General features: G+C 44.3%; 1 protein-coding gene across 1 annotated transcript in view; it reads right to left on the reverse strand.

The window, feature by feature from the left end:
- ctnna2 (catenin (cadherin-associated protein), alpha 2) overlaps positions 1 to 13,082 on the reverse strand; it is a 782,371-nt gene that overhangs the window by 93,772 nt on the left and 675,517 nt on the right. Inside the window, 2 exon segments of the mRNA XM_079499975.1 lie at positions 3,856 to 4,056; positions 5,495 to 5,651. Of these exon segments, the coding sequence (XP_079356101.1) occupies positions 3,856 to 4,056; positions 5,495 to 5,651 (358 nt within the window).

Consider the following 13,082-nt stretch of genomic DNA (forward strand, 5'->3'; position numbering starts at 1 on the left):
CTAATTTCCTTAGTTAACCATTCCTTTAACCTCTGAATTGACACGTGGTCGGCCTTAATCCGATAGGTCCCTGTGACTCCCTGACTCGACCAATAACCACTCGCTCTGCACAGCAGTGCATGAGTTTGATAGACTATACATGAGAAAGAAATACAGTGCTGCGACCGAGATTCCTTTTTTTCCACTACGACCAAGTTTAAAATAAGAATTGAATATGTTAATAATACATATCAACTGAAACACACCTTTTTTTTCAATGGTAGTGGACGGAGAGAGAAGATTTGCGTCCAACCAAAGCAACAGCAACCAATGGGCACAGAAGAGGGGCGGGATCACAGGAGGCGGGACTTGACGAAGGGTTAATTAGTCAATGTGGTTTAGGTTAGACCCAGATCAATTAGACTAGAGTCAAGAAACATATTTTTGCCAAAAAAAAGATTTTAGACATGTGAGACACACACACACACACACACGCACACGCACACACACACACACACACACACACACACACACACACACACACACGCACACGCACACACACTACACTACACTACACACCCCTGGCGTTCGCCCACTGAGGATTTCGATTTAATTGATGGTCAGTTGATTCAACTTTAATTCATTGAATAATATTTGATTAATTGATTCAACCATTGAATATCTGCACATCGCTGATAATGCTGTCCATGTAGTACAGAAATAATTCATAAAATAATTAATAATGATAAAATCATGATGCTCCGAGTTATAGTGGGCTTTACAACCTTCTTACATGTCCTCCCGTCTCCCATATGTCCAATCGTTCCTATTTGGAGACACACAGACATAGCAGTGGCTACGTTTTGTTATAACTGGCTGCGGTGCTGCTGATGCAATATGGAACATTATCTAGCCGAGATCATTAATTATTCCCTTTTAAAACAGCAATGCTGATGAACAATAATAATTATAATAATAGCCTATACCATGTTGAATGTGTGGAATTTTGTTTAACCCATTTTGGGCGTTTTAAGCATTATGCTATACTTTAGCTATTGAAAAATAGCAGATCTACAAGCTCATAGCGAGCTTGTAGGTCTGCTATTTTCGAAAAATCGTGAAAACGTGGTGCAAATCTTTGAATATATATTGAGTTTTTAACTCAAATCTTTGTGTCTGGGAGGTCCCTGGAACAACATATGCAGCCAAATACAGATCATTCTGGGGGTCCATTGACATGAAATAGTTTGAGAACTACTGACATAGAAACATAGTTTTTTCAGAAAACTGTCAGGATTTAGAAGACATTTGTAGAATCGTCTTCCGGTCTGTCTAAATGTGTTAATTCAGATGGATTTTGATTGCAAGCGCCGCGCAGCCAGTGGCTATGTTAAGACTAGACTAGAGCAGGGGTTCTCAACCTTTTTGGCCGGGGACCCGCGAAAATGCTTTGGCAACGTCTCGGGACCCCCGCCCCGCCCCCTCCCGAACCCCAATATAAATTGACTGCTACAATAACCTTAATAATAGAGACAATACACCATAAATAAATACTGAAACCATCATCATTAGGGAAGGGTATGCATGTACTATGTGTACTATATGTAAACTCTTCATTTCCACTTTACAGCCATTCAGTTGCAAAAAATAAATAAAAAATAAAATATTTTATTAAATAATAATAAAATAATTTGGGGACCCCCCAAAATAATTTGGCGACCCTCCGAGGGGTCCCGACCCACGGGTTGAGAACCCATGGACTAGAGCACTGGTTCCCAATCGTTTTGGTTGGATTCCCAAAAATAGAAATCTGATGTCTATCCCCGGGACCCAAACTATGGTGCAAATAGCAAGATCTACAAACTCAACAAAAGGAAAAACACAAAAGGAAACATTTGGTCAATGGGATTTTCTCTTGGCAATATTTGTAGAGGGCGCAGTGGAATAACTAAAAGTATTTTTTTCTTCCGGTGGAAAAAAAAATCCTTATCTGGCTAAAAAGTGCATTTTATAATACGTGTGGTGTGGTGCGTCCACCGGGGGGATGTAGGCTTTTTCATCACAAAACCGTCTTTGTATTGGTGAGCAGCGAAATAGATCTTTTTTTTTTAAACTTTTTTTTGTGCCCACTTTTTTTTTTCACATTTGTGATTACGGCATTGGCCGTTTTTAGCCCAATGAGTGTTTTTTTGCAAAACTAATGTTTGAAATCAGCATCATGAAAACTCCCTAGTTTGACACATCACATGCTACATAAAGCATGATGAAATTTTGAATATGTTGCCATCTATAGGTTGTTAATGGTATGGTCACATATTATGCCAATTATGAAAATTGCTCAACATCTACAAGTTAGCATCCGGCAGTTTCTACATGCTGGGGACCCATACTCAACATTTCTAACATAAAACCTTGGTGTACTCAACATGTCCGGGTTCACAATGGGGCTCTATGGGCTGGCTACTAGACTATTAATAGAAGATGGGTGCAATAATTACAACTGGTAATTATACAACGTGGGCGCTGGGCGCGAAAGTGACAAACATGGGTGTAAACTGGCAACGACATTTGTTGCGCCGTTGTGTTACCACTTGTTAGGTATATGTGTTAAATTAATGTGTCACACTTTATTTTTCCCGCAGGAGGAGCGGAGGAAGTGTGAAAGAGTCCTGTTCAAAAAAAATATTGAGGGCCGATTTCATAGAATTTCAGTTTTCAGAAACTCAGAAAAAAGCTGTGTGGTACGTACAATGATTGCAATACCTCCCCTGCCGCTCCGATTCCCTGGCCGATCTCCTTCTCCGTCCTCCCATCACTCGTAAACAAGACACGGAGATACTTATACTGCAAACTCCTTCACCTGGGGCAATGTCTCATTCCCTATACCGTATTGCACAATCCATCGGACTCGGAGTACAGCCGCTGCTTCTTCGCCTGGAAAGGAGCCAGCTTAGGTGGTTCGGGGGCATCTGGTTACCTCGAGCGTCTCCCTAGGGAGGCTCTCGAGGCACGTCCCACTGGGAGGAGACCCCCCGGGGCGCAGTTGGAGGGATTACATCGACTCACTGACCTTAATTGGAACGCCTCGGGATCCCCCCCAGGAGGAAGTTTACTAATGTTGCTCTGGAGAGGGAAATCTAGAGCTCTCTGGTGGAGCTGTTGCCCCCCCGACCCGACTACGGATAAGCAGTCGAAGATGGATGGACGGATGGAAGGATGGATCCTACCTATATACACTGCGTGAACATTTTGGTCACTAGATTTGCCTGTAAACCTCATGTTTAGCAGGCATATACAGTTAATATGCGGTACGGTACGGTACGGTACGGTACGGTACGGTACGGTACATGTACCATACAGGTGTGATGGTACAATTGGGGAGTTTGTTTTGCATGTTATCCCCGGGCCCCCTAGGGTAGATACCCTCACAAAAACATGCAGTAATCCTGGTCTCTAAAAAAACTGCCTCCCCCTGGCCAGCCGGGGCGCCTGATGGAGGGGAAAGGCGGAACTGGTTGGAATAACGTGTTCCTTCCACGCGCTACGTCCAACCAGGGAAACTCCCCCCTGTCACGTGTAAAGGAGCAACTTGGACACTCAGGCGTGAGGGAAGCATGAGTTCAAGTCCGTTGCTCTCCCCATGTCCCCCATATATGGGGACTAGGTTGGCGGAGGGTGTGTAGAGAGCCCAGGATCACATTAGATAATTGACACAGGGGTGAAAAAATGGGTTACAAAATTGTGGAAAAAATAAAAAAGTTTAACGGGAGTTTCCTGTAATATACACATCCGTATTCCATGCTTTTTGATAATCGTCATCCTCTTTAATACGACAGCAGGCGTCCCTTTATAACGACGACGGTACGGTACACGTACCGGTCTCAGACAGCAGCTTGATGGACTCCAGCACGCGCTCCGTGTAGACGCCGGGCTCGTAGTTCTCCATCTCGGCGTTGATGATGTGCACCACTCTGGCGGCGCGGCCTCGGATGGCTCCGGCGGTCCGGTCCAGAGTGTCCACGTCTCCCTCCTGCAGGGCGATCACGCACTTGTTGACGTCCTCCAGGATGTGGTTCTCTGGAGGAGTAAGACAAAAAAGGGTTAGAGGAGCGCCCTTGTTGCCGAAAGGTTGCCGGTTCGATTCCCCGGGCGGGCAGAAAAAAGTGATTGTCATCACTCACCCAACACCGCTGAAGTGCCCTTGAGCAAGGCACTGAACCCCCAACTGCTCCCCCTGGAGCTGCTTAGTGGCCAACAGTATAAGACTGTGGTTGTACTGGTCAGCTCCCAGGTTTTAGTGTGTGTGTGTGTGTGTGTGTGTGTGTGTGTGTGTGTGTGTGTGTGTGTGTGTGTGTGTGTGTGTGTGTGTGTGTGTGTGTGTGTGTGTGTGTGTGTGTGTGTGTGTGTGTGTCTATGTGCAGGGCGTTGCTGAAAATGAGCACCTGTGCTCAGCTACTTCCCTGGGTAAATAAAAAAAGATACCAAAGACTGTAAAAATGGGACACTCAGCATCAATGGGTTGGATTGGGGGGCGGTCAAATCAACTAATCAAAATCCCTTATCTATCATTTATATATTATGGATCAATAGTGTGGACTTAGACTGTTATTCGTCTGTGGTACGTGATGCCATGCAGAGCGCGGCACGGCTGCAGCTCACCGCTCCTTGGATGCGGCTCACTGCTCCAAGAGATGCAGGTCAAATGCGGAGAACAAATTTCACTGCGGTAACGTGTGTGACAAATCGTATACGACTTTGACTTTGAGAGAGAACAGCGGTGAATGGAAGGTGGATTCATTCAATGCATATAGGCATGAAGAACTCGATGGGAATTACGGAACGCAATTACGTTTTGAAATGCTGGACTGGATACTGTTTGTTGAAAAAATAAATAAAAGAGAAAACAAAGAAAGATATATCTCCAAAATATACCTTTTTCAGGAAATGAAGACAACCTTTCTGATATTTTGAAAACAAAGCAATACTGCCTCATCAAAGTTGGTGTCGTGACTTTATATATTGTCAATAACTTGCATGATAGGGGGAGAAGTGGTGGATTTAGTTGCTTTAGCAGACAGTTTGAGGGTCCAGAAAACTGTCATGATTTAGAAGACATTTTGTAGAAACTGGTCTCAGGTTTCAATGGGTTTCCATTTAGACCTGGGAAGGATTCTACAAATGTCTTCTAAATCATGACAGTTTTCTGAATGTCAGTGGTTCTCAAACTATTTCATGTCAAGGACCCCCAAGAATATGTGTATTTTTCAGAAGCAAAGATTTGAGTTAAAATGTTGGTTCTGAAAGAACATATATTCAAAGATTTGCATCACATGTTCAAGACTTTTCAAAAATAGCAGACCTACAAGCTCATAGCGTCATTAGTGCGGCACTCAGTGCCACGCTACAGGCTTGTAGATCTGCTATTTTTCAACAGCTAAAGCATAACATAATGCTTAAAACACCAAAAGGTGTTCCCTCCCGCCCAGAATAGGTTAAACACACTATACTGCGTTACCTGACACGGAGAGGAAGTCATCGACGGAGGTGATGTCGTCCACCGCCTCGGTGAGGATGCGGACCTGCTTCTCCCACTGGTCCTTGAACACGTCCATGTTATCCTGGGCCACCTTGCTCTGGGGCCGGGCAGCCAGCGTCAGGGCAGCGTTGATGACCTGAGGCCAGAGAGAGAGAGGCCACAACCACAGTGAAAACACTGGTCCTTAACACACGTCCATGTTATCCTGAGCTATACCTTGCTCTGAGGCACAGGGATGGATTAACCCCCACGAGGGGCCCCTGGGCCGGTCATTTTTGCAGGGCCCCCCATAGCGCACGTGCAGCGCGCAACATTTTCGTATTTTTCCGTGTTTTTATCATCGTTTTAACCTAAATTTAACGGGGTGCATGCTTAGTTCTCCCACACACACCAACAGTTGCAAGAGAAAACAAGTCGTCTGAACACTTTTGCAAAGCAAGAAGGTCTGAAGATCAACCAGAAGAAGACAGAACTGATGGTGCTCAACATCCCAAACCCCACACCAGTACACATAGAAGGAATAAACCTACCCACAACAGAACATTTCACATACTTAGGCAGCGTAGTAAGTCATGATGGAGGCGCAGGTAGCGACATCACAAGCAGGCTCAGCAAGGCCAGAAACACCTTACAGAGGCTTAACAACGTCTGGAAGTCGGCCCAGTACAGCACCAACACCAAACTTAGACTGTACCAGAGCTGTGTCCTGTCTACCCTGCTATACGGTTCCGAATGTTGGAGAACGACGGAAAATGATCTACACAAACTGTCAACCTTCCACACCAAAAGCTTAAGGAAAATCCAACGAATATTCTGGCCCAAAACCATCTCCAACCAACACCTTCTTGATCTGTGTAAACAAGAAAACATGGATACCATCCTTATGAGAAGACGGTGGAAATGGATTGGGCATGTAATACGTAGAGAACAAGACAACATCACCAAAACTGCACTTCACTGGACACCAGAGGGCAATCCCAAGAACACATGGCGTAGGACAGTGGAGGGAGAGTTGAAGACCCTGCATCACACCTGGGGATCTATAAAGACGCTGGCCCAGGACAGACTGAAGTGGAGATCCTTTGTTGCTGCCCTACATGCCAGCCGGCATAAAGGGCAGTAAGTAAGTAAGTAATACTTAGTTTAGACTAGTCATTGGTTAGACATGGGTTAAGGTTAGGTTTAGGTGTGCTGCCCCGTGGGAGGTTAGGTTTAGGGTGAGGGTTTGAGATACAGTAGGTTGTAGTTGTAGGACTAATGACTGGTCTAACCAATGACTAGTCTAAACCAACAACTGTCTAAACTAAGTACTGCACCCAAATTTAACAAAATCAACAGCCAATGAAGGGCCCCCAGGAGGCCTTTTCAGTGCGTCAAATATAGTACTGCACGGTCCAATTTCCCCGAAGGGCCCCTGAGAGCCAATTAAGGGCCCCTGGGCCATGGCCCCACACTGGCCCAATGGCTAATTTGTCCCTGCTGAGGCAGTGTTGTTTTTGTCGACTAAAACTAAGACGAAAAATGTTCGTCGACTCCCTTTTTTCACTGACGAAAACGAATTGGAAACTATACATGAAAACTAAGCTATGATGACTAAAACTAAGAATAAATGTGTTGACAATTTCGTCAACAGCTAAAAACTAGACTAAAATGTTAGGAATTAAGGGACTATAGTGGACAAGAGATCCAGTATAAGTCATTTTACACTTGGTTGCATGCTGAAAATAGCCGATCTACAAGCTCACAACGCGTCGCAGCGCGACACGTTGTTAAAATCTCATGACATTTGCTAAAATCTCATGACATTTGGTCGACTAAAACTAACGCTAACACATTCCAGGTGACTAAAATGTGACTAAAACTAAGTGAAAACTATTCAAGAGACTATGAATAAAACTACAATAGACATTTACTGCCAAAAAACCAACACAGCTCTGAGCGCGGGTTGATGAGCTGATGATGCGAAAGAGACGGGCCGGGGATCCGTTTTTACGTCCGTCCAGGACAGGCTTCCGGACGCGCCTCCTCGGGAGACTTGGCTCAGATCTGAACCCATTTTGATTTGGCGTTATAGGAACCCGTTGTGACCGCATGCCTTTCTTGCCGACGTCCACCCCAGGCATGGGTTCGAACCTTAGAGTATTATATTAATAGAGACGGCACCCGGAGAAAACCCTGAGGCGAAATGGACATAGTGGCCGAACTTGTCATTGCAGCTCGAGCTGGCGCTGGTCCGTTGACTATCATTGCGCACGTTCATGTTATTGGGCCCATGACACGTGAACGAATGTTTCATACGTGAACGCACGCAAACGGAGCAATGATAGTCAACGGACCAGCGCGTTCATGTGTTTGGGCCCAATCAATCCCAGAATGCACTCTGTTCCTACCCGGAAGGAGGAGTGAAATCGCCTCATGCGCTTTAGAGCAACGTAATGCAAGTGGATGGGAGGAGAAATCCGGTGCCGTCTCTATTCATATATACTCTAAGGTTCGAACCCACAACCTTCCGCGTGAAAGGCATATGCTTAAGAGTTACATTGTTGTTCAAACATCTGGCATTACTTAATTTACAAGAAGTTTACACAATTAGAATAATTGTAATTTCAGGAGCCAGTTGTCTCTTCTAATGGAGAACCACATCAACGCAGCATGGAATTGTAGACAAAATCCTATCTGACGACAACAACATATTCTTTAGTCTTGGGTCTCAGAGGCTACATCTCATCAAATGTGACCAAATTTGACTGAGAGCCTGCCATCGCGCAAACTCCAGCTTTTCACCAGAGGAGAAAAACGAAAATGAGTTAATAGCACAGGCAGACTCTTCACATACTAGAGCATGTCTGAAATAAGTGCCAGAGCTGAAATTGACATGTAAATATCAAATAAATGCTTAAACATACAGCTATAGGTGTAATGTTAGAGTCCACAGAAAACATGTAAATATGAAATAAATGCTTAAACATGTAGCTATAGGTGTAATGTTAGAGTCCACAGAAAACATGTAAATATGAAATAAATGCTTAAACATGTAGCTATAGGTGTAATGTTAGAGTCCACAGAAAACATGTACATATGAAATAAATGCTTAAACATGTAGCTAGCTACATGTTAGAGTCCACAGAGGTTGAACCTTTCAAGCCTGTTTTCTGAACTCGCTGTTTTCTGCAAGACATTACTCTCCAAAACCGGTGGGTCAAACTGAACAACCAATATGTCAATTTGAAGCTATATGATCCCCTGCTTTCATGAAAAATTTTAATTAAAAAATAAAATCCAATGGCAGCCCCTCAGTCAAATTTAGTCAGAAATGGTGGTCTGTGGCTCAAATGCCGAATAAATAATGGGCCTTGAAATGAAAACCAGCTCAGTGGCCTTGTGGTTAGAGTGTCCGCCCTGAGACTGGGAGGTCGGGGTTCAATCCCCGGCCGGGTCATACCAAAGACTCTAAAAAATGGGACCCAGTGCCTCCCTGCTTGACACTCAGCATCAAGGGTTGGATTGGGGGTAAGTCCCTGCGACATACTAGCGTCATTACGCCTTACGCTACAGAAACAGGAGATAGGCTCCTGCCCTATGGGCCTCATGGCTCGGCAAGGCTACTTACTTGAAATGAAAAAACGGTTGAAAACCGCTGATTTACGGGGGAGGAACGAGTTGAAAAAACAAAAACAAATGGAGATACAAGGTCTCCGCCTAACGACATCTATCTACGACGCGTGGAAACTGTGCAGTGGGAAGAGAGAGAGAGAGAGGGCATCCTGAATGACTCCCTAATCAACAGCCAGGCCAAAGATCACGCATTTATTAGAGTCTCTTTACCATAAAGTGACACGGTGTGGTTCTGACGTGCACATACGCCCCGGTTTAACATTCTCTTTGTTAGTGTAATGAGGTTAAACACGGAGGAGTTGGCAAGGTTAAACATCCTAAAAATACATCAGTGACTAATCTTTACACAAAACAGGCCATTATGCATCCGAGTCAAAAACAAGCAACACGCACGCACGCACGCACGCACGCACGCACGCACGCACGCACGCACGCACGCACGCACACACACACACACACACACACACGCACGCACGCACGCACACACACACACACACACACACACACACACACACACACACACACACACACACACACACACACACACACACACACACACACACACAGCTATCCCTATAGCATTTGTTTTAACACATTTGGGACTGAGACTATAGATCCTACAAAATGTCTTGTAAATCATCATTCCGTCAGTGGTTTTTCAAACTATTTCATATCATATCAAGGACCCCAAAAATTATGTATTTTGGCCGCCGACCCCCATCTAAAAATATGTTGTTCCAGGGACCCCCCCCCCCCTCCCAGAAGCAAAGATTTGAGTTAAAAACATTCGCTCTGATATTCAAAGATATGCGGCACATTTTCAAGATGTAAAAACAAAATTGCAGAGGCACTCGGTGCCGCGCTACGAGCTTGTAAGATCTGCTATTTTTCAACAGCTAAAGTATAACATAATGCTTAAAAAAAAAAACACCAACAGGGGTTCCCGCCCAGAATGTCTTAATAATGAACAACATGAATAGTGTTCTCTGGTATAAACGTCTGCATAATTAAGTGGCGGCAGTGTGCATACATTATATACTGACAGCAGCCAGGCGGTGTGTCCACATGCACATCCATCAACACACATGTGTTGCTGAAGGCACGCGTATACACCAAGGAAGTCATTACCGCTCATTTATGACAGCTGGGACGCGTGGCTCCGCTAATAGCTGCCGATGTATTCCTCTTTTCCTCTTCTTTGCAATTATAATATACTGAATATATACACTACATATATATATACATATATATACACATACAATTTAGATATAATTTAGATGTTGCGTGACCGTCCACAAAATTCGAGGGCGAAATGTATGGCCAGAGTGCGAGTGCAGTGTGTATAAGGTCCATCTCAACTAATTTGAATATTTTTGTAAAAGTTTGTTTTCTTCCGTAATATAATTCAAAAAGTGAAACTTTCATATATTCTCAATGTATTGTGCATAAAGTGAAGTATTTAAAAACTTTTTTTTTGTTTTTATCTTGATGACTATGGCGTACAGCTCATGCAAATCAAAAAAATCCTATCTCAATGAATTAGAATTGGCATTCATTGAGATAGGATCTTTTGATTTTCCTGAGCTGTACGCCATAATCATCAAGATTAAAACATTTTTTTTTTAAATACTTCACTTTATGCACAATGAATTGAGAATATGTGAAAGTTTCACTTTTTGAATTATATTATGGAAGAAAATGAGCTTTTACAAAATATTCTAATTAGTTGAGATGGACCTGTATATGTGTGTGTGTATGTATATAATATACTAGTCCTTACCCGTTCTGAATATATGAACAGCAAATGATGTTCAGTGTGGGTAATGTGATGTAATATATCACATTACTGATAGGGGGGGAATTGTTTACAGATGGTCTTGGGAAGTTGGGTTGGGTACAAAAGTAGGCTAATTAGTAGGCTAGTTTCTTTTGCAAGAAAATGCTGCAGTACAATCATAAGTACACCATTGCTGTGTGATGTAAATTTGGTGGTGATATTCTGCCTATACATGGAAGTTATTTAATATTTTCACGTTCGGTGTTGCACTTTGTAGACGGTCCCTAACCGCTCACCGTCTGATATAAGCTATTAAACGGTGAACGTGGAGGTTGGCTTTTTGGGCTGCAAAGCAAGTTGTAGTTTGTTCTTTATATAATCAGGTTAAGAATGAGATAGTTTGTGTGATTTCGGAATGTGTCGTTCGTGAGCTACTGAGCCAGCGTTGGTCATTGCATCTGTCTATGTATTTTTTGTCATTGTGTTGTTCCGACGGCACGGGATCTGTCTTCCCCGGATTATAGTATTCATATGTTATGATCCAACAGATATATAAGTGCACAGTATTGTAACTGTTGCCAAGGCAATGCCCCGTCCCGTCCGGGTGTAGTTAAACCCTGTTGTTGTTGCGTGCTAACGGTAGGCGGTTAAGAAAACGTCTCCATTAGTCCATTTGGCCACCCCGAGTCCCCGACAGATAAGCATGGGGAATGTTGCACGGAAAACTGTGTCCCAGTATTAATCAGTGTCCTTCCCAACATGCATTACACTGGTGACTCGTGATTTTCGGGGGAGATGAGTTGTTTTTGACGCAAATTAATTGAATTAAGATGATTGTTAGAATGTTTGGCGTGTGTAATGCAGGGCAGATTGAGGTTGGAGGACAGGGCTGTGTGGCGCTAGGTTCCGCGAGGCGGTCCGTGCGTTGTGGCGTTGTGAGGAGGCGCTTTGCTCTATGCGGAAGTGGACAGACACACAGACAGACAGCGGTTCTTGAATTTAATAATGATCCGTGCGCACACACACACCAACACATACACCCAACAACACACACACACACACACCAACAAACGAACCAACCAACCAACAACTTCCATGTTTTTTCCAGCGCTTCAGTTGTTCCGCTTCTTTAGTTGTGGCCTTTGGACTCTAGCTCTTGCGTGGACCAAACATTGCCGAAGAAGGCGCTTTGGGAATGAATTTGCAGCTGCTCCCTTGACTTGCCGGAGGTCAAATATCACAGTGCACAGTCAGTCCTCAGTGGATGTAATAAGCCTGCCTGGCCGGCCCTAAGATGGCCCTGCCTCTCTCTCTCTCTCTCACACACACACACACACACACACACACACACACACACACACACACACACACACACACACACACACACACACACACACTCACTCACTCACTCACTCACTCACTCACTCACTCACTCACTCACTCACTCACTCACTCACTCACTCACTCACTCACACACTCACACACTCACACACACACACACACACACACACACACACACACACACACACACACACACACACACACTCCCCCTCCCCTACATCCATTCCACTGTGTCTCTTATCTATTAGCGTAGCGGTGCACGTCCCTCGTGAATATAGTCCACAAACCTTAACCTTTTGAAACAATGGCTTAATTACTACAGTCTATTGTGATCCGCCTGTTCCTTCTTTCACCTCTTCCTCTCAATAACTTCTCTCGCTTCAGTCCCCCACACCCTCCCCCTCCCTTCGTTCGGAAGGACTTTCACTGTAGCCTACATTTTTTTCCCAAAAGTGAATCATCTAAGAAGAGGCTGTATCATTTTGTGGAGACATATTCAGCTAGTGACAATCTAAAGGGCATACACATGGTGTACGCGCACGCACGCACGCACGCACGCACGCACGCACACGTGCACGCACACACACACACACACACACACACACACACACACACACACACACACACACACACACACACACACACACACACACACACACACACACACACACACACACACACACAATACAATGACAGTGTGAATCTGGTTTTAGATCCAGGCCACTTCAGAGCTGCTTGACGTGAGAGTGAGTGAATACAAAATGGCATCGAGGTCCAGCAGACATCTAACATTCTGACCTCTATAAACATGGCAGTATGTGACCTCTCACTAAG

This window comes from Electrona antarctica (genome assembly GCF_951216825.1).
Source record: "Electrona antarctica genome assembly, chromosome: 4".
NCBI classification, from domain to species: domain Eukaryota; kingdom Metazoa; phylum Chordata; class Actinopteri; order Myctophiformes; family Myctophidae; genus Electrona; species Electrona antarctica.